The 23,376-nt window shown below is 35.1% G+C and overlaps 1 protein-coding gene across 1 annotated transcript in view; it reads right to left on the bottom strand.

Annotated features, from left to right (window-relative positions):
• Positions 1 to 23,376, bottom strand: part of LOC129228718 (adhesive plaque matrix protein 2-like) — a gene marked incomplete at its 3' end in the record, with an annotated part of 63,754 nt that overhangs the window by 15,491 nt on the left and 24,887 nt on the right. Inside the window, exons 9-12 of the mRNA XM_054863403.1 lie at positions 13,264 to 13,365; positions 8,229 to 8,339; positions 6,568 to 6,675; positions 4,648 to 4,761 (exon numbers count right to left, since the gene is read on the bottom strand). Coding sequence (XP_054719378.1) covers positions 4,648 to 4,761; positions 6,568 to 6,675; positions 8,229 to 8,339; positions 13,264 to 13,365 — 435 coding nt within the window. The remainder of the gene's footprint in view (positions 1 to 4,647; positions 4,762 to 6,567; positions 6,676 to 8,228; positions 8,340 to 13,263; positions 13,366 to 23,376) is intronic.

Genomic DNA, 23,376 nt, shown 5'->3' with positions numbered 1-23,376 from the left:
GGCGGCTGTATAGATCTTCTGATTTAAAAGGAAGCCGATATGAACCAAACCTTAAGAATTGTATTAACTCCGAAGTAAAGGGGGTCCGGGGGTTTCTCCCCCGGAATTTTTTGGAAATTTTTAGTCTTGAAAACGCATTTTAGACGATCTTTGGTAATGTTAGGATTGAAGAGGTTCGGTGTCACTCACCTGTCTATTTTTCGAACTTCTAGCTCTAAGAATGCAGTTTTAGACGATCTTTTTGATGATGTTAGAGTGAGGGGAGATTTGAGGGCCCATATCAAAGGAAAATTTTCTTTATTTATAATTCTAACTGACTTTCGTAATATTATGCGCTCCGGTGCGACTCCCTCCCCACGCCCGTTTTTTGAAATTGAAACGTTCAAAACCCAAACATTATGTCCAATAATGTTCAGAAGAATGTGGTTCGGGGTTGTCAGGCGGATTTCTTTCTGCAATTGTATTGCTAAAAACGGAGTTTAATACGTTCTTTTTGTGATATGACGTGGAGGAGTAATTCAAGGGCCCGCCACAAGAAATTTTTCTAATTTGCATTCTTAAAGATGCATTCTACTTGTCTTTGATAATGGTAGGGGAGAAGAGGTTTAAAGCACTCCCTCGGAAGTTGTAACTCTAAAAAATAAAAGATGAAAAAACTAAAACCCGAATACGGCAAAAAAAAAAAAAAAAAAACTTAAAAGATAAGAAACAAGGTAGGTGCTGTTTAATATCATCGTCCTATTGAGTAAAAGCAGTAATTTGATAGGTTAGATACTCCTGTTTATTTAGTTCTATTGAAATCCTCTGCCACTTTCGCATTAATAACATTATAATTCAATTCAAATGCCGTTGTGCGTTCTCAACTACAGTTCTACTATACCGCACGACTACGGTATTTGAATTGAATTATGTTATTAATGCGAAAGTGGCAGAGGATTTCAATAGAACTAAATAAACAGGAATATCTAACCTATCAAATTACTGGTTTTACTCAATAGGACGATGGTATTAAACAGCACCTACCTTGTTTCTTATCTTTTAGGGGTTTTTTTTTTTGAGCAATCACGATTGCTTATTGTTCTCACTTGACTGTTTTTGACGTTCCTTTGATTTTCCCCCCCGCCACCCTCCGCACCATCACCGTCGACGGGCTCCTCACGATGCTGCTTCTATAGCGAAAGCCGTCTCCAGGTTGCATCCACGTCCTACACACACGCGCATACATACACATCTACACACACACGCACACACACACACACACACATACACAAACACGTACACACACGCATACATACATACATACAGACAACCACACATACACACACAAAAACATACACACACATACACACAACTACCCTCACATTCATACCTGCACACAGACACAAACACATATGCCTACACACACATACACATACCCCCTCCCACACACACACATTCATACACACAACTACCCACAGACTTATGCCAGCACACAGACACAAACACACATGCCTACACACACATGCACATACCCCCACACACAAACACACACGCACATACACACACTCGTGATTGCGAAAAACATAATTTGAATTCAAGATGTCGAAATTCAAATTAGTTTTTTTTTTTTTTATTTTTTTTTTTTTTTTGCCGTAGTCGGTTTTCAGTTTTTTATTCTTTTATTTTATTTAAATATTTTCCGTTTTAATCTAAGATGGACAAAAAATAATAGCGTGAGTAATTTACGGTAAGCATTTTAGTTTGATATACAAGAATATCATTAACTTAAAACTTAAAAGGTAAACTTAATTTATTGCTATTACATGAAGCTGATAGAAAATTTAAACAATAAAAGATTGATTTAACTTAATAAGACTATAATAGTAATCAACACCAAACTTGTTTCTTACCCTTTGTTCCCTTAGTCGGGTTATTAATAAATTTATTTAAAACCCACTCTAAAAAAATCATTTAAATTCGAGTTTTGCAAGGTAAAATCAAATCCTCCTATTGTTGAAGTCGATTGATAGCGTACGTTACTTGAGCCATAATAACGAATCAATTGACACTTTTTCATGAAAGTCGGATAAATAGTTTAGGTGCTACAATAGAACATACGCAAATACAAAGACTGCTATTTTTTTTTTTAAAGCAAATTATTAATGATTTTTTTTTTTTTTTTTGCTCTATATTTGTCTTTTCCCCTGAGACACATAAAGTTATGCTCTTTTCTTTCTTCCTTTTTTTTTTGTGTGTGTGTGTGTTTTTTCAATGTGTATTTGCCTGCCTTTTTGGATTTCCCTTAAGAAGGGGAATAGCATTGAGAGAATGATGCAGGGATCCCAATTTAGGGGTCCCGGGGGTTCCCCCAGAGGGAATTTTGAAAAAAAAAAATCTAGTAAAATTCTGCAGTTTGAAGCCATATAAAGGAAGATTGGAATCGAAAATATTCGGGGAAAAATAGGCAAACAAAACTTTTTTTAAATTATGTACTCTTGCAAGTTGAGATAGTACACAGTAACATTTTTTTAGGGGTCTACACATCAATGAGGCAGTCGACAAAGAGATAGAGCAAGGGAGAAGAAAGTATAATGCATTGTTACTTGCTCTCATGGACTTTCGATACAGTTAGTTTTTAATCACCTCTGCAACCCATCTACAAAGTGCTTTAAAAGAAATAGGGTACACACTTAGAAAATAGGTAGCAAGAGAGTAACATAGTGCCCATTTGAACAATTCATAATTTATACGCTTAGTAAGGAATAAAATTGAAGCATACTTCTTTTTATGAATATACTTTAATCCAATGTTAAAGCAACCCCCCCCCCTCGCGCGCGCACACACACACACACACACACACACACAAGGGAATAGAGTTTGATGGAATAATGAACGATGCTAAGAGTAAGAGTATAATTTCCATGAAACCTATTGTTCAGTGGCAAATCATGTAATTAATTGAGAAGTTCAAGAAATAAACTGCTAAAACTGGAGGTTATGTCCTAGCTGGGTCCAAAAATGTGAAAGTTCTGTCTTTGGACCTATTGTCCGTCGGACATTGTGTCCGTTGGACGTTATGTCCGCTGGACGTTATGTCCGTCGGACGTTCTGTCCCTCGGATGTTTTGGAACTGGACGTTATGTCCATGGAAATTTTGGATCTGAACCTTATGTGATGTCCGGCATTCCATTGAAGCACACACTGAATTTAACATATTTTGGCACTCCTCCTTATCAACTCCAATTTGTTAGAAATTTTAAAATTCAAGGCTTGTAGCCACATTTTTGTAAAATTTCAAGCATTTGAAAAGGAAATTGATTTTTTTTTCAAGTATTTTCATTTTTTTAGGAACGACAACTCACACAACTTTTCGTGATAAGCAATAGGTAAGCATAACTAAATGTTAAGCGTGATAAGCATAACTAAAATGTAAATCCGGGCCCTGGAAATGATAGTATAAATAACAAATGTCTCAAAAACATTTTTACAAATTAAAAGCGGTAATGGATAATTAAAGTAAAAGTTTTTGAAATAAGTAAATTTTCTTACGAACCAAACTTACCCTTAAAAATCCTTTGTTTGAATCATCAAAATGAGTTTCAATTTCATTATAACTTTAAAAGGATTTTTAATTACAGCTAAAACGTGTTACAAATGACTCCATCATTCTTCAGTCCTGTTGCCTCGAAACTGGAGAAAAAATAAATAGATTGCCAGTGCCTACAAGTTTCAACGAGCGAATCCCTTTTATTCAAAAAACCATAAAAAAGGAAGTGGTAGGTGTGGTATAATCCTCTGTTACCCTAAAGCAAAAATTACTGAAAAGAATTCCAGGAAGCAACCCCGACTCTTCAGCCTTCGGCATTTCTTTCGAAAAAATACCTCTCTCTTTGCATCTTTGACTGAAAAACAGCTGTTTTCGTTCCGCAAACTGCTTTTATTGCCGTCCCGTCTCTGTCCCGTCCCACCAAGTAGTGTCCCTGCAGGGTCCTGTACCCTGTACACAGATAGACGTGAAATGGTTATCGGCTATCATCAATGAAAGAGCTAATGAGATGGGGTGCTAATCGATTGCTTAATCTGGCGCCGAGTGCGTGGTGGGCCGGTCCCCAAGGGTAGAAAAAGAAGGCTTTCGTCATGTACGAGTCGATGGTTTTTTTTTTTTTTTTTTAAAGAAGGCAAGGGTCTTCCTAAGATTTTTACAAAGATTTGAAATCCGTTTACAAAAATGAGTGTACCAATTTTAGATTTTCCAGTGTCGCCCAGTGGTTTGATTTCGCATCTTCTAGGCGACAGATTTTTTTTACTAGGCGACATATGTGTCGCGCAGTTCCTATGTTAAAAAATGCTCTGCCAGGAAGTGGATAAAAACCACTTAAAACCCCAAACGTTACACGGAAATACTCAGTAACGTTTCGGAATTCTTTTACAGTGGAGTGGATTTTCGACCGGCTAGAATCGAATCAATGACACCCTCCGATCACAAGTTCGATGCCTTACCGACCAGGCCACCATGGCCCAGATATTTTCTTTCCACAACCAAGTGTACTTCAATATTTCTTATGTTTCATTCTTGGCCCTATATTTTAGTTCATCATTGTAGTCGCCGAAGACGGCTAGTAATTCATTATTTGGCCTTGCTAATTTTTTTTCCAATATATTACAAACCTTGGCAATTTCCGTCAGGATGCTTTGCAAATCCAGGATTACACACACATTTAGTCTTGCCCTTTTCACTTGTTACGCACTTTCCGTTCTTGCAGTTAGCAGCACTGCACTTCTCTGAAAAGGAAACAAAACTTGAAATTAACAAGTGACGTGTTTAGTATACAAACCAGCCCTACAAATGACCGTAGAAACGTCTTTTATTCGTTTTATTTATTTATTGATATATTTATTTGTTAACACTATTGCACCACTACCCGATTTTCCTGCCAAAAAGTTCGAGGACAGCTGCCAAAAACGCGTTTAACATCAAAACAAGATCAACTCATGCTTTTACCATATGTTCTCTGTAAAATCTCACAGGTAATATCGGCAACATATACGTAATAACTTGCTAAATCAACTCACATTTTACATAGTATTTTCAGTACATGGCAGAAATAGAGGGCTAACAGGAATTTTGTTGAAATTCGAATGGAAATTTAAACAAAACTAAACGAGTCCACTTTCCCGTATACCAATATCGACTTTCTAGTATCTAGTTAATGTACACTAAATTAGCTATGACTGCAAATTAGTATTAAATGAAGGATGTACCAACGTTTTGATGCTCGAAAATTGCAAATTACTGCAGATACGTGTTTCGGTGTTGTAAGGAACATCTTTCTCAAAGCAAAGAAGTGTGAGCTTCTAGATAAAGAATCCTCCGAGGATGCTTGTCATCCGAGAAGCTTTCCTCGGATGACTCTTCATCCCAAAGCTCACACTTCTTTGCTTTGAGAAAGGTGTTCCTTGAAACACCAAAACACGTGTCTGCAGCAATTTACAATTTTTGAGCATCAAAACGTTGGTACATCCTTTATTTAATTTTCAAGTACAAAGGCATTTATTCGTTACTGCAAATAATGTCAAAGAAAGTTTTTAAACATTTGAAACTGATTTCAAGAAGCGAAGTATTCCTCGCTCATCTGATGAAACAGAGACGTAAAAAATAAATAAATAAATAAATAAAAAATAAACGAACAAATAAAAGAGCCTTTTAAACAATTCAGATACTATACTTTTTTTCTTCTTCTTCAAAAAAAAAAAACTTATTATTGCTTTCAAATAGAAAAAAAAAAGAATAAAAAACTCATCAAAATGCATACAAAATTTGCAAAACAAAAACAAATTGTTTTTTACGCTCTTTTTTCCGGATAAGAAACAGCACCTTGGATTTTTTTTTCCCGCCGCAAAAAATAATCAAAATGAACAAATATATTTTACACTGTAAAAATGATTTAGAAACGTTCCTGGAAAATAATAGGCAGCTGATGTGTCCAATTTCTACCAGTAATATATCTTGCAAAAACCAGGAGCGTTTTCCGCTAAAAGTCAGTAAACTTTCTGAGGAATTCGGAAATTCTTCTTTACTAAAGCCAGTCCTGACTCGGGGACCTTTCAGAGAAATTAAGTAGCTGTAACGTAATTCAATAAAACTCTCCTGACTTATTAAGGAAGCTTCAAAAGCATTAGAGCAACCATGACCGTAGCTCGGCAAGCCCTTTCCTGCAATTATTGTCTTGTAAAGCTGCAGCACCCCAATGACTTATTCGCTCTTAGAGAGCTAGGTCAAACTGGAAAAGCGGTAGTCAATTTTATGCCGATATACTAAATAAACACGCTCATTCAATATTTAAACTGGTAGCTAAAAAAAGTCTACATTCGTGCAACTTGCAACAATTCAGGAAACTTTTTTGCGAACATACTTGATTTTACCGGGAAATAGGTGAAAACTTGTGTAATCCCGAAACGTTCCACTGAAATTACCAGTAACGTTTCGGATTTTTTTTACAGTGTAGAAATTGAATAAAAAATAATAAAATATCCACTTAAATAAATTATTTTCAACACATTATTACAACACATTATTTACATTATTACCAGTTTGGCACCGCTTTCCAGTAAATTCTTTGGGGCAGTCACACACATACGAATCTTTGGTAAGTCTGCAAGTCCCTCCATTCTCGCAAGGACTAGATGAACAAGCATCTGCAATAAGAGTTTTTCAAGCATTATGAAAATAAGTGTGTAGCTGATTGTCATATTACAGAGTTATTACAAATAATGTACACAATTTCAAAAAGTTGCATTTTTTTTTTTTTTTTTCTAGCCTTTAAATCCCTGAAAACAAGTTCAGTTGCACAGTGAAAAAAAAAAAAAAAAATCTAAACCGTTCCTGGAAAATAATGGCGAAATGGCCAATTTCCGCAGTCTAATACTGGGTAATGCGTCCAGTTTCTATCTGTAGTATATTGGCGAAGAACCGGAGAGGTTCCCGCTAAAAGTCTGTAAGCAACCTGAAACTAACCTTAACCTTTCTGAAGAATTCAGAATCTTTCTCAATGAAAAACCAGTCATGTGCCGGAAATTAACCAGAAACCTTCAGAGGAAACGTCGATATGTTCATTTACCTTGGCACCTTTCTAATTTACAGAAAGCCCTTACAGCAAATTTATCTGAAGCTAAAGCAGAATTGCAAAATTGCAATCAAACACCCAACATTTACTTTGCATGCAATTTTTGCAAAGTTACACAATCCATAGACGACATTTTACCCTTATAGCAGGAATTAAAATGGGAAGAGCAAGTCCAATAATTGGCTTAGCAAAAGCTGACTCAAAGACCCCCAAGTCACGTGACTCACCAACGACGAATGGTTGGCACGCTTTACGTGAAAGAAGCGAAATAAACCTCATTTTTTCCAACGCTTTGCTTCAAAATCAAGTCTTTCCTCCCCTATTTTACCTCTTCGCAATGAGTTCACCCTCTCTATCGATCAGGTTAGGTTGTGCGAGCAATGAAGGCGGAACACCAAATATCGAAGATGAATATGCTTTTACACTAGTAGTTAAAAATGCTTTTGCACATCAGTAATAAAAAGTCTGTATCTATAAAACTTGTAGCGATTCAGGAAACGTTTTCACAAATATACTTGTTTTTCGCAGGAAACTGTTCGCAAATCGTTAACCCCAAATGCTTCCTGGAACTAACTTACAATGATTCGGAATGTTTTAGCTGCGATTCAGAAGCTTTTCCATTTCAAAAAAAAATAAAACGTTTGAAATAAACAGCCAGCTCAGTCACTCCAGCCGAAAACTGCAGCATCGTGCTTATTATCACATATTTTCCCGGCACAGGAGTGACTGAATTGGAGGTGGAAAACCTCTTAAGGAAGCCAAGAATACCAAACAAACTGGTAGCTACTGTTTGACTATAGATTGAATGGAATTGGCAAACATCCAGTTAAGACGACTCCATCTGAATGAGGGGAAAAATAAAAATTTTATGCGTGTATTTTGCTCATTTGAATGAGACTGGGCTTAATTTAGAGGCTAACATACATTTGAAAAATCTAACATCCCTGAAAACTAATAGATGCTTCCATTTCCGTGTGTAAACCGGATGTTTGCCTTTTTCCATACAATCCGTGGTTAGACAGTAATACAGAATTAGCATTGGCCAGACGAGTGTATATTATTTCATGTATTTTTGACTTAGCCCTGGCTAAAGGGCGGTAACTTACTGAATAAAAGATTTCTTACCAACACATTTTCCATTTACTTCTTCATAACCTTTCGGACATATACAAGTTTTGTAAGTAGCGAACCATCGTTTTTCGAATGTGCAGTTGAACTGCTCACCGCAATGACAGGCTAAAAAATTGGAACAGATTAAAAAAAAAAAAAAAACAATTTTGTGAACGCTCTTAAAAATATTGAATTTATCTAAAAGAAACCGTATCATCGAGTGTAGCATATACATGGCGTCCTGAAATAGACTGGCGGTTTTTAAAAATTTATAACGGGAAAACGGTTAATGATAAAAATCAAACTCTTGCCCCCTCCCCCCCTGTTTCCTCTTCCGTGAGTTTCAAAGTTTAGTTAAAAAATTTTTCAACAGATGGTGCTTCAGATAGTAAGAAAATAGGAAGAATTGAAATTCACTGATTTTTTTTCTTCGATTGTGACGTGTGATTTCAGCCAACGGTAAACATTTTGAAGAGTTTGTAAAAAATTTGTTCATTTAAAACATTTTACGAAAATGCATGATGAAACCTAGTGTCTCTCTTTGATTTAAGGACTTACAATCTGCAGCGCCATCTATTGTAAAAACTTTTAACTAAAATTTGCAACTCTGGGACGAAACTATTACAGTATTGCATAAATTTCTGCAGAATTTTTTTGTTTTTAATTGTTATTAACCATTTTCCTGTAAAAGATTTCAAAAACAGTCAGTCTACTTCAGGACACCCTGTAAGTGATATACTAATTAAGACATAAAAAATCATCACTACCATATCTTTGGTCTGGTGTCATATCTAGTAAAAAAATATCCTAATATTCAGAATTGGTCGTAAATGAGGCCTCAACAAGGGCGCCCATATAGGGGGGCAAGGGGGGGGGGGCTCGAGCCCCCCCCCCTTCTTAGAAATGAGAACTTCCTTGCTTTTAATACTTTTTTCTTTGCAAAAATGTAAAAACATTTCTTCTCCAGCCATTAATAAATAAGTTCCTATTCCTATTCAGAGTCACAACTGACTACAACTGTATTTATATCGAGGACTGCGTACCAAGTGCCTTGCCTCCATTATTTTATATACCGATAGATGGCAGCACCATCACCGGATCGAACAGTTAATGAGAATTGAGAACTAGTCCAGGAGTACTAGCACCCCCAGAGGTATCGTTTCACTTGGAGGACATTGAGACCACGAGCATATTTAACGTCGCCCTGTCCCCTTTAATGACGACGGTGGGTCTTCGACCATCGAGATTCGAACCCAGGACCCTCCGGCCCCGAATCCGACACTCTACCGATCGGGTTACCACGGCCCTAATGAATAAGTTATTAAAAATGTCAAATTGTAATGACTCTACTGTAATGTCCTGATTGTAATGTCCTGAAATCTGCTTCCATGGGGAAAATATCCTGCTAAACTATGGTTAAAGTATCTGAGCCCCCCCCTTACAATTTTGCGTATGGGCGCCCATGGGCTTCAATAGAAACTACCACATGAACTTCATTACAAGATAGTAGTTTTTACGCAAGTTATCTCGCACTAGTGAGCTTTTTAAAATTAATTTTAACGTACGTATAAATTGTTATAACTGTTTGTAGTCATTCCAGGCCCTTCGAGCTTTGGAGCGTAAGGAAAATCTTGGTGGTATTTTTTGCAGACTTTCCAGCAATCTCAAATTCGACGATGTTGGAGAATTTCTTCCCGCAGAAAAAGACTTTTAAGTCTTAAACATGAATTTTTATTTAATGTCACCCGGGAAATACTTTTTCTCAGGGTGAAAAGTACCCCATTTTTTATTCTGTATACCAAACAACGTGCATACAAAATTTTTAATGATCGGTTGAGTAGTTAATGCTTAAAAGCGAAACAAAGAAACAAGGAAAAAAATTGTGACATTTTAAATTCAAATTCTGTTTTTCGCAATCACGAGTGTGTGTGTGTGTGTGTGTATGTAGGCGTGTGTGTTTGTGTGTGTGTATGTAGACATGTGTGTTTGTGTGTGGGGGAGGGGGGGTATGTGTGTGGGTAGTTGTGTGTATGTGTGTTTATGTGGGGGGGGGGGTATGTGTATGTCTGAGTAGTTGTGTGTGTGTATGTGCAGGTGTGTGTGTACGTGTAGGTGTGTGTTTGTGTGTGTATGTGTAGGTTTCTGCATGTATGCGTGTGTGTATGTGTTTGTGTGTAGGGGTATGTGGGGTATGTGTGTGTGGGTAGTTGTGTGTTTGTGTGTGGGGGGTATGTGTGTGTGTGGGTAGTTGTGTGTATGTGTAGGTGTCTGTATCTATGCATGTGTGTATGTGTTTGTGTGTGTAGGTGTTTGTAGGTGTATGTGTGTGTAGGTGAATGTGTAAGTGTAGGCAAGTAAGTGACGCAACCTGGAGACGGTTTTCGCTAGAGGAGCAGCATCGTGAGGCGACCGGCCGACGGTGGTGCTGCAGAAGGAGGCGGGGGGGGGATAAAATCATAGGAATTCAAAACTGTCATGTGAGAACAATAAGCAATCGTGATTGCTCAAAAAAAAAAAAAAAAAAAAAACAACTCACTTTTGCATTTGTAAAGTAAGAAATTGTTTATTCTGGTGCATAAAAGAGTTTTTTTTTTTTTTTTTTTGAAGTAGCAAGGTAGTCTTGTGCTAAGTTTCAGAATGGGAAAAAACGTACAAAAAGCCAGTTTTAACGTTAGATGATATTGCAAAAAATATTTTCCTGTTGTGCAATAACGGACTGTATTTTTATGCGGTAAAGTGCTGGTAGATGCAGGGATGTCCATATTGATGCAGTACAATGTATTAAGGGGGTCCGTAACACAAAAATCGTCAAATTTTGCAATTTGTTTTAATCATTTAAAAAATTATTCCGTTTTTTCTGCTTAAAAGGACGTTTGAATCGTGTTTTTATCTTTATTAGAACAAAAGATATAATTCTTTTTTAAACGCGTTTTTCTCCATGATGCAATTTTTCCTGATTTCTTGCATTTAAACTCTTATAAGTCAGGAAGTAATGAAGATAAAATAATGAAATTTGGAGCATGTCTTTTTCAAACAGTTTACTTTAATTTTTATTCGGCGATTTTGAAAAAAGCGTTTAGTGCAAAAAATTTGATTTTTTAAAAAAAAAAGTATCTTTGAATTTTTCGAAATTTTTCTTCAATTATTTTTTATTTTTTATTGAATCAATATTTTTAAAATCGCCGAATAAAAATTAAATCCTTAGATATTTGTGCATATTTTTTTGAAAAAAAATTAAAAATTGACCAACAATATTTTGAGTTATAGCAATTTAAAGCAACCCCATTAAATAAAAAAAAAAACAAATTAAAATAAAATTAAAAAAATTTGTTTATATATTTATGTTGTGATTTTGCTTATAATTAGATGGTGAATCAGTGTAAAAAAATTCAAAACTCTAAAGTGTATAATAAAAAAAAATTCAAAATGTGTCCAGGACCCCCTTAAATAAAACAACCGACCACACATCATGTTCGTTCTACCGTTTATTGCGATCTTAATTCGCAACTCCAACAAAGTATAGGAGGCACTGCAGCCACTGTCTAATGACGGATGAAAAAGGTAAAACAAACGCATGCCGTAGCGTAGAAAATGCTAATAGGCATAGTAATTTTTTTTTTGTAAGCATGACTTTTTTTTTATTCTTTTCAAATTATTTTTAAAGGTCTTGTGGATATTCTGGCCTACGTAGAAAAAAAAATGAGAATTCAAGAAGCATTACTAAAAGTTCAAAAATTAATGCAAAACATGTAGTTTGCTGTTCTAAAGCAGCCATTTCCACGACGTTGAATTCGATATTAACCAATTCTTGATGGAACTACATTTTCATTGTAGCCATATGAACACTATAAATATTTCATGTAAATAAACCTGTGTTTACCAGTGTTATCAAAAGAGGAAGATGATACTTCTTTGTCTTGTTTGGCTAGCACTCACTGTTTTACATTTGTAGCTGATTTATTTCTCAAATTGCCGAATTGATTAATTTTAATTTTTTCTTTTTCGTATGTTTCCAATTTCTGAATTATGATTTATGTTCTGTCATGCATCATCAATAAAATTCTCACGGATACATGGAGGTAGTTTTCTTTCTAATTGATCTTCCATTATTTCTTTAAATTTATCGAATTCTGTCATCTTTCTACCGTTTTATTCCACACATAATAAAAATTAAAAATGCTTTACAGCTGACATGCGAAATCTCCCCAAGGGTTCTTTGCTCGCACAATACTAAAACTATAACCCTAAGCTATATAATCCCACTATTTTGGCGATGAAAATTCTCAGCGTTAAACATTTTTCATTTCGTTCTACGATAATATATTTAAGAAAATATTTTGCAAACTGTCTATTCCAACTAAATGCTGCAGTAAAATAAGGTTAATTAAATTAAATTCATTATTTTTTAACTTAGCGGAGATGAAAGCCCTAATTCTTTTGCTATGTTATCAAATCCTTCTTTTGAGCGTAAGGTTAAAAAAAACCCATATTCTTACAAAAAAACAATAAAACCAAATTTACCTAATATAACGTTATCCTCTTTCAAAAAAAAAAAAAAAAAAATGCATCGAACAGACGAGAATTTCATGCTAATGCGAAGTTTGTTAATCCAAAGTTTTCTTGTGTTTACGCTGTCGCCATTTACTACAACCATCTCACTTTTAAAGGGAAATAATGAAAACTAACAGTTGCTGAAAGCAATCTAAGACGAATCGAATGAGTTAATAAATACTCATAACAAACTGCTTATGTTTACTAACAGACACACGTGGAACGCAATGCTTTAGCTTTTTCTTTAATTTCATAAATCACCGCAAGGTAGCGTATTTGAGCGCAGGAGTTGCAAATAACAAAAACACAGAATGAAAGATGTATTCTTTAAAATTCGTCTGCGCGTTGTTATTTAGTTCAATGCAGGGCTAAACTTAAGCAACGGAACTTCGTTTAACGCTAAATACATACTGTATTCAATCAAAAGCCAAACTTTCTGATTTTAAACCGATAAGACTGTTTAAATAGCCATTGCTCGGAATATATTAACATGCATTACCTTCACAATATTCATTAGGGTTCTTTCCAAATCCAGGTTTACATACGCACTCCACTCCATTTGATGTTGTAACGCAAAATCCATTTGTGCATCCGCATTTATCTAAAAAAAATCAAAATAAAAAAGAGTCACGATAAAAATTTACAAATCAAAATTTCTGTGAGTGATGCATTAGTTTAATCTTTTAACTGATAAATACGATAAAATCAGAGTAACGTCAAGGCCAGTCAAATAATGAGAACAATAAGCAATCGCGATTGCTCAAAAAAAAAAAAAAAAAAAAAAAAAATATATATATATATATATATATATATATATATATATATATATATATATATATATATATATATATATATATATATATATATACAGTTGAGTCCCGACTTACGCGAGGGATGCGTTCCAAGACTCCTCGCGTAAGTTGAAATTTCGCGTTGTGGAAAAATATGTGCTAACAAATTTTTTAAAGCATACCAAATACTTTTAGGCAGTTATAAACACCCCTCAAACTGCTCTAAAGCATTTTTTAACCATTACAGTTTCTTCCATAAAGAACTGAACTTTTACTGTATTTAAAAAATAAAAAACTGTTATTCAACATGAAATACTTAAGATGCACAAAATAAATGACCAGTGGAAATAAAACAACACGGTACGCACTGCATGCAGTAAAATAAAATGATGCACAAACTAGTACTGTACAGTAGATACAGTAGCAATATTTACGAGTTAAAAAATGAGGATACTAGTTATGATTTATGCTCCAAGATCGCATCGTTATTCTTATCTAATGCATTTTTAAATACGCTTCACCTTTTATTTAAAACGTTTCAATTTGTGGCTACATCTCCTCTACCTGATCTTTTTATTAAATCCCCAATCCGAGAGCGCGCTTAGCTTCCATTTTCATAATTTTTACTTTGCTAGACTGCTCTGCAAGTTTCAATATTGAAACTAAGTTTAAAACTTTTACGGACATCTTTTTGTTTTGACTTTTAATTGTACATATGGAAGATTCACTCATACTTATTGTCGCGCTACCTTCGACGTTTTGTAATTGTTCAAGCATATCGAGAATCTTAGCCTTTTTAAATTTTTTTATCAGAAACTTTCTTTTTCTTCACATTTTCAAACTTTAGATAAAGATGACATTAAGGTGCCATTATGGTTATTTGATGCACTAGACTAGTTTGGCGTGGGAACTTTGAATGTCAGTGATGCTCAAAGGGACGTAATAACACTCACGAAATCAATATTTAGTAACCAATAATGAAGCTGATACTTCCTTCTAAAAAAATTCATGTTGTGGGCGAAAAATTCGCGTTAGCTCTAAAACTCGTTACACGTGAAAAATTCGCGTTATAGCCATTTCGCGTAAGTCGGATCGCGTTGTAGCGGGAGTCGACTGTATATGTATATATATTAATTTGAATTTTTGGCATCTTGAATTCAAATTATGGTTTTCGCAATCACGAGCGTGTGTGTGTATGTATGCGCGTGTGTGTTTGTGTAGGCGCATATGTGTGGGTGCGTGAGTGTGTGAGTGTATGTATGCATGTTTGCGTGTTGTGTATGTAGTGCTGTGCGTGTAGGCAATCGCGTGTGTGTGTAGGCGTTCGCGCGTGTGTGTGTGTATGTAGGCATGTGTGTTTGTGTCTGTGTGCAAGCATGAGTGTGTGTATGTGTAGGTGTGTGTGTAGTTGTAGGTGTGTGTTTGTGTGTAGGAGTGTGTGTATATGTGGATGGGTGTGTGTAGGTGTGTGTTTGTGTGTAGGAGTGTGTGTTTGTGTGGGTGGGTGTGTGTAGGTGTGTGAGTTTGTAGGTGTGTGTATGTATGCGTGTTAGTGTAGGATATTGACGCAGCCTGGAGACGGTTTTCGCAAGAGGAGCAGCATCGTGAGGATGAGGCCGGTCGACGGTGGTGCTGCAGAGGGTGCTGGCGGGAAAATAAAATCAGCGTAACTCCAAAAACAGTCAAATAAGAACAATAAGCAATCGTGATTGCTCAGAAAAAAAGTGCAATTTCTGGTATCTAGCTAACAAATCCTCATCTCTGGTTTGTCTCACCCCTGCATCCACAAAGCTTTACCGTGGGATGAGCCGTATTGTCGAAGCGGATGACTGGTCCAATCGGGGGGCACGGCAATGCCCCCGCCAAGTCGAGCGCGTAGCAAACTCTGCCGTACCATTCTTTACTGGAACCATTTCGCCGCATTTTCAGGCCCCTATTTGAGAACCTTCTGATGAGACCAGAACGCAGAAATTTTCGTCATCCAGTAAGCTATAATCACATACTTAAAATCCGAAATTTCAAGTCTGTAGGTCATTTAGTTCTGAAGTTAAGCGAAAGCAAAGTTTCGCATTAATGACACTCACTCCCTCACTCACTCATGATCATCAAAATAGAACTAGTACTTCCCATAAACTCAGAGAGGTGAAATTTGGTACAGAGTTAGGGTTTAATGACCACATAAAGGGAAAACTATAAAAACTAGGATAATCGAAGATCTGGCTATTAGACCAAACTATTAGAGATCGACATACCGCCTTTACAAAAAATATTCAACTTGGTTGGCCGCTTCATTTGATGTCAAAAATCGAAAGTCTGAAGTATCTAATGAAGAACCCTCAGCTGGTCTCAGCTGTATTAGAGATATGGTAATGCCCCCTTCTACTATTAGTGCATAAAAAAAATCGACTGTCATTGCCAAAGTCCAGCGTAGTGGGACACATCTTCTAATTTAATTTAGCCTAACTTTAGTCTACTCGAATATTACACAAATTAAATGTTTCTACAAAAAGAAGTGAAATCCCACCAAAAACATTCTGTAAAAAACTAGCCAAGTCTCGATGGAACTGTTTGTTTATCTCTAAAAAGTAATGAAATCTAGACAAAGTTATGACAAGTCGAAGGTTCCTTACTGCGATTTCTTTATTGTCATAGTTAATGTTGTGTGACTTGGCCGTTAAAGGGTACACAAGGGTACAAAACCAGGTGCTCCATAACACGATTACACCAATCTGTCGCCAGAACCGCTACCCATCGACGATGGAAAATTGCCACTTGGAAAACGTGTAAACAAAATTGACCTGTACCCACTAACGTATAAAGAATGTTTAACGGCCAAGTCACACTACATTAACTATGACAATAAAAAAAATCGCAGTAAGGAACCTTCGACTTGTCATAACTTTGTCTAGATTTCATTACTTTTTAGAGATAAACAAACAGCTCCATCGGGACTTGGCTAGTTTTTTACAGAATGTTTTTGGTGGGATATTTATTGACAGTATACACTGTAAAAAAATTCCGAAACGTTGCTGAGTATTTCCGTGTAACGTTTCGGGATTTCAATGGTTTTTATCCGATTCCTGGAAATATCAAGTATCATCTTCAATAAGTTTCTTGAATTGCTACTAGTTGTCCAAATGCAGACTTCTCTTTGTTACAAAAAATATTTTTAGCTCCCAGTTTACAGATTAACGGAGCGTGTTTATAAGGTGTATCGGCTTCAGTTCGTTTACGGTTTGTCCATGCTGCTTAAACTCCCAGAGGGAGAGAATAAGTATGGACTACGTAGCTTTGCGAGAATTGCAATCAAGTAAAACGCTTGATACTTACTTGCAATTCTGACTTAGCTTTGGCCATGTTTGCAATACCTTTTGGAACTATCTTGATAAATCAGGAAGGTGCCATGCTATAATACTATTCCTTCCTCTTATTGCCCTGAAGTTACAGAGACACAACTGGCTTTAAACGCGAAGATTTCTGGATTTTTCAGGAAGGTTAATGAATTTCAGCGGAAAACAATTCTGGTTTTTGCGAGTTAAATTACTGGCAGATATTGTGCACATCAGCTGCCTATTATTTTCCAGGAACGTTTCTGAATCGTTTTTACAGTGCAGGGCAATTCCACGTCAAATCAATCAATTTTTTTTTTTTTTTTGACCTCACCGTTTTCAATTTTGACGACAATTGGTGTGAGGGACACATACGACAATGTAAGTAATCCTGCCAATTTTTAGAAATCTACTTTAAAAATTTTACGAAATACAACGCAGTTAAAAAGCTGAAAAAGTACGAAAAAAACCGGAAAGTTGTGACATACAAATAACTAACTTCTCTCCTAAATATAGTAGAATAAACATTTCTAAACCATTGTAAAGCGAAAGAGTACAGCTTTCTATTGATATAAAACAAGACTTTCTTACGACAGCTTTAGTTTTTAAGGTCATTCACCGTGACTTTTGAGCTTGAATATCTCAAAGCATGCTCCCTTAGAATTTCTTTAAAAAATATATATTTTATAGCTCTAACACTATTCTTCCAATACACCAAAACTTAGGCTGGCATCTCAATGGCTAGGTACTGGAAAAAAAAAAAAAAAACAGGAATTTTCAAATGTTTTACACTGGGACGTTCCACATGTCAGGTCAGTCACTTTCTTGACCTCCTCTCCATTTCTGATTTTAATGAAATTTCGTGTGAAGGACACATATATAAGATAAGTAAAAATGCCAATTTTCAGAACTCTACTTCAAATATTTTACGAAATACAAAGCTGTTGCAAACTTATCGAAAATCAACATTTAAGAGACTAAATTATTTGAAGACGATGGACTTTGAGGTAATTAGAGGAGGAGTAACGGACATTATCAACAGTACCACCGACCTGCGTGAACTCAGATAGTATTTTCAACTGCGGGGAATATGTTTACTAAGATGAGTTTCAGGCTTTAGGGACAGGTCAATAGATGCATTATGTATCTTACTATTGTTGGTTTGTAATTGATGACATTTTTTCCTTCATTTTATATTAGTTTCGAATAAGTTTTTTCATAAATAATAAACTTTTTCCACAAAATTGTGAAGAATGGAAATGAAAAAACATACTGTTCAGCATTTTTTGAGGCATTTTTAATACCTGTATTCTTGTATATTGTTTTTTAAATACTGAAATCCAGTATTGCATATTGAAATCCGTAGTCATATGAGTCGAGAGCTTCCAAATAGTGATGTGCCGAATCGTTAAAAAAGTAGATCCTCGGATACCGATACGGATCCGGATCATTAGTGTCAAGATCCGCGGATATGGATACGGATACGGATCTCAAATTTGTTTTGCGCAATTCAACTATCCAAGTGTAAAATTTATCTCTGAAGGTATTAACGTCATGATAATAACACTGTTTCTTCAAAAAAGGTCATCTACGGCAAAAAATATAATAAAAACTATGATTTACTCTTTAAAGAAATCTCCGTTAAAATTGAGGGAGAGTTGGAAGGAACGGGTCAGCGCTGCATTAATGCTGAAACAGAATGTGAAAAATTATTTCTAGCTTGCTCGGTAGATGTAGGGTACAGAACACAAGAGTGTAAAGCTGGCCGGGAACACTTTTACAAACAATAAAAAGAGAATTTTGTCTCACTTTTTTTTGCAGGATGCCGAGAAAAACCAAAATGAAGAATAACAGAATCCCCAAAGCAATAACAAAAACTAATATTCAACTAAAAATTAAAAAAAAAAAAAAAAATATGTCTCAGAGGGCCGTTGGCTTCTGAAATGATACCTTATAATTTAAAGAGGGAATAAAACCTAATTTAAATGGAACTTAAGTGTCTTTTATTCAAATATTTAAGAATTTTTAAAGTAGAAAAGATCCGTTTAAGATCCGTCAAAAAAGTAACGGATACGAATGCGGATACATATCTTTATTTTTCCTCGGATATCCGCGGATGCGGATACGGATATCTGGAACATCACTACTTCCAAACACAGCACACCGGAGGATAAGGTTTGGGGCCCCAAGCAACAAACTTATATTTCCCTTAGATCATTGAGACACTTTGGCACAAAGCGGATCGTCTCAACATGCCACGTTAGTACCATTGAGAAGGAATAGATGGAGAGAGTGCAACCCTACTATCCCGATTCGGCAACAGTACCATGTGACCTGGGGAGCAATTTCGAGTTGACCGTAACCGCTCAAGAAGTTTTCATTAGCTGAAGCCATGCATGATAACAACCTTTAACTGTAGAAGGGAAAAAATAGATTTATAGTAATAGTGCAGCATTCTAGCATTGTAAACTGTGAGGAAAAAGCTACACCAGGAGGTCCAGTAACTTTTCCCTAGCATGTACGAATGTTTTTTACTTCTAAATAAAGAAAAAATAACATTTCTATTCATTCAACGAGTACATATTCCTCAGTTGTCCATAATTTTTAAAGTTTTGTACTTATTTTATCTACAAAAGTTATAAAACGTTGTATATCTTGAGTGCAAATAACATTTTAGTTCCATAAAAACACTTTTACTTAACTAGTAATTATTTTAACGGCTCTTAAGCATTTTGTGTACATTTGCTTTGTTGGCGAGTATCTTCTCGCCAAGCTCCTGTGAACAGCAGATGCTCAAGAATAAAGATTTGCTATTTTTATGCTTCAATTTAAATACTAGTATGCCTGTGTATGAAATCATTTCAAAACATTAATTACATTGCATATGAATCCATAAATTTTCAGTCAATAACAGAACACTTTAAACTATTTGTACATGCCCGTCATTTCAGGGAATACAGATCAAAATACATGGAAAATGCAGTTGCATTATATTTTGAAATCCGGAAAGAAGTGGGGAGAGGGAGTTTGAATGATAGGCTTGTGTTTGTATCCGTTATTTATTTATTTATTTATTATTATGCGGTAAAGGAGTTGGAGCCAGAGTTGCTCTGATTTGTAGCCCCGACTTCGTAATAAGCGCCGTCGCGTCGTCTGAAAAATATTTAATGCCAAAAGAGCGATTGCGTGCCAAAACGCGACAACTTCCAGCCAAACAAGTCACCTGACCTGGGAAACATTAGTCCCAAGCTTATTTCACTCAGACATTTGCTATGGCTCCCTCCATTAGTATTCCTTCTCAATGGTTAGTACTGGTTCATACAGGATGGGAAAAGGAGTCAATTACAAGAATCTGTAGGAGTCCTCCTGGTTCAATGGAGGACCCGAAATCGGCTTTTAGAAGTGGGATTGGAAGCATTACAATAATCGTACTTCGAAATTTGATGCTTCCAGCGCCATCCACCAAATAAATTAGTAACTAGATAGCCAGAGCGGAAGCTTTAATAATACTAGTAAAAAAATATTCATAAAAATAGAAGTTTTGTTAAAATTGAAATAGCAGTTTTAGAAAATGAAAAATATATATATAAATAGTTGAGAGATAAAGAATAGTAAAATGTCCGAAATCACTCTTTGACTACCAGTGTATATTTTTAAGTTTTGTTAATATATATGCATAATTATAAAGCTGCTCTGTGATTCTTTAAAACATATTTATTCACCTTGAAAGACGTCCTTCTAACTAATGTTGTGTAAGAGGGATGAAAACATTTTTTGGATGAATTCCAAAACAATTGCCAGTTGGGCATCCTGACTTTTCCTATTGAATTAAATGTTAGGATCATTCTATATGACGTGATCCAAAGTTTTTTCGTTACATTATTGTATTTCTTTAAAATGTGGCTCGTCGATTGTACCCGTAAGGGTAATGAGAAGCAGTGTTGGGCAATTAAATCAATTATTTTTTCAATTGCCTTGTCAATTGATTAAAAAAATAATTGCAATTAAATTATTAATTGTACTATGCAATTAATTTAATAAGATTAATGTACGCTAATCGTTTTTCACAATTAAAATAATGGCAATTAATTTTTAAATTGTTTTATGAAACAATTAAAACTAACAATTAACTTAATGTATCAATAGGTACAGCGCAGCGTACCGATTTCAAAGTATTATTCGAATTCGTATTTTCGTTCTCAGTGTTGATTCCTCGCTCACCCACTGAACTATTCTCGTCTTGGCAAGTTTTTTTCCACACGTAAATGTTTGTGTTTTAATTAAGTGTTTTAAAATTGTGCAAATCATGGTTTTATAGTTTAACCTGTAACAGGGGAAATCAGAAAGAAGGACATAATAGGGGACGAAAGATCTCAGAGACCGCTCTGCTCAATTTTCTTAAATCGTGTAATTGAGATGCATTCCTGTAATTTCCCTCAGATGTTCTTCGGACTTTTACTAGTGCGGAAAACTTTTTTTTAATTTTTAATTGAAATACACCTTTTATGAGGATATTTTGCTGGAGCCATAAGATTTTCTGAGAAAAGGCATATGCTGCAGTAAATAATTCGTTGCTCGTAATACAGTTATCGATTCAGGAAATACAACGCCAGCTCCGTCACTTTCAGCCGAGGACTGCAGTTTCGTGCTTATTAGCGCGCATTAGCTTGGCATAGGAAAGTGACTAAACGGGAGATGGAAAACCTCTTAAGGAAACCAAGAGTACCAAACAAACTGGTAGCTAATATAGAATTTGCGCAGCCCAGACGAGTGACCGAAGCAATGGTTCGGTTCAACTCGAGTATTTCATATATTTTTGCTGTAGCCTTTGCTATTAGGCGGTAATTTACTGAAAGTTACTGATATTTTATTGATATTTTATTTGTTGCCAACATGTGTATTTAAATAGTTAGATAGTAATCTGATACTCGTTTAGCGTCCACGTCCCAAGCAGACTTGTCGTCTGTAAAATATATTGTACAAAACCAGTGATTTTTTTATGAGTTAGTTTTAGTTAAAATTCACAGAACAATCGACAACTGTTAATTGTAATGAACTACAATTAACAATTAATTAATCGTTAACTGTGGTAAACTACAACTAACAATTAATTAATTGTTAACTGTAGTAAACTACAATTAACAATTAATTAATTGTTAACTGTAGTAAACTACAATTAACAATTAATTAATTGTTAATTGTAATTTTCCACAATTACAATTGATCAATTGTTAGTTGTTGTTGTTACGTTTACCAATTAATCGATTGTTAATCTTTAATTGTCAATGCAATTAAAATTTGCCCAACTCTGATGAGAAGTCCAAGTTTTTAGATTGTTAACTCTTTTATTTTTGTATTTATGAGGCTTTGATTTTTAGAAAAATCCTCTTTTTTTCATGGATGCTTGAACAAAAAATGGGCAATAACTCAGCACCAATAATAGATAGAAAGATTTGGTAAAAAGCATTTTAAAGCACATCAGTTGCTGTTTAGTATAATATGCAACATGACTAATTTTATAAAAATTTTCATTTTTCAAAAATTTAAATTTTTCAGAAAACATATAATGATTTTTTTTTTAATTTTCAAAAATTTGTGTGTATTTTATCTTTATTTCTGCAAAATTTCAAGTTGGGATCTCAATGGGATCATATTTTTACGAATTTTTGAATAAAATGTGACTTAAGAAATAATATTTTTCAGATTCTATTTAGTTAAATATGGGGTTCTCTCACTGGGTGATGGTCTAGTGAGTAATAAGTAAACATGACTTTGCTTGAAATGAGCTGACATGAACTTGTAGATTGATAAGCTGATTAAAAACAACTGAAATTGATTTTACAGAACTGCTCATCTAACATTTTTAAATTTCAATGCAGTGTGTGTCCTTATTTGACTATTAATCGTGCTAAGAAAGAAGGAAAGCCGACATGGATTAGGCTTCTTCAAAACTTCGTAAATTAAATTTTTACTGGGAACATATATACAAAAGAAAATGAACACAATCTCTGAAATTTGAAACAGAAACCAATAGTTTTACTACATAAATAAGTTCTTGAGACTCAAAGCATATAAGGTACAAAATTTCATTTCATTCCGACTAGTAGAACAAGAGATATTACCAAAAAAAAAAAGAAAAAATTCAAGGTCCGCACCACATTTAAAATGGTGCTGTCAAGGTTTACCAATCAATGCAAACGAGTTTACTGAATTTCAAAATTAAGAGCAAAGCTTGGGTGTTAAGCAGTAAGTTACTGCCATAGACTAATAATAAGAGCAGACCGAGCTATGGCAATCCTTTTGCTGCTCATAAACCAAACCATGTGACTGTTGGATATCCTAGCAACAGCGGTCGTCGATCGTAGCAGACGATCAACGCCCGCGAGAAATAAAATAAATAGAATTGATGGAACCCGGAAAAATGATCTTTTATGGAGTCCGATTTGCACATTTGTTATTCTAAGTTGTAAATATTTTGTTAATATAGTGAGT

The sequence above is a fragment of the Uloborus diversus genome, chromosome 8 (assembly GCF_026930045.1).
Source record: "Uloborus diversus isolate 005 chromosome 8, Udiv.v.3.1, whole genome shotgun sequence".
Taxonomy (NCBI): Eukaryota; Metazoa; Arthropoda; class Arachnida; order Araneae; family Uloboridae; genus Uloborus; species Uloborus diversus.
Note: the sequence above shows the minus strand (reverse complement) of the source record. Positions and strands in the feature narration are given on the sequence as shown.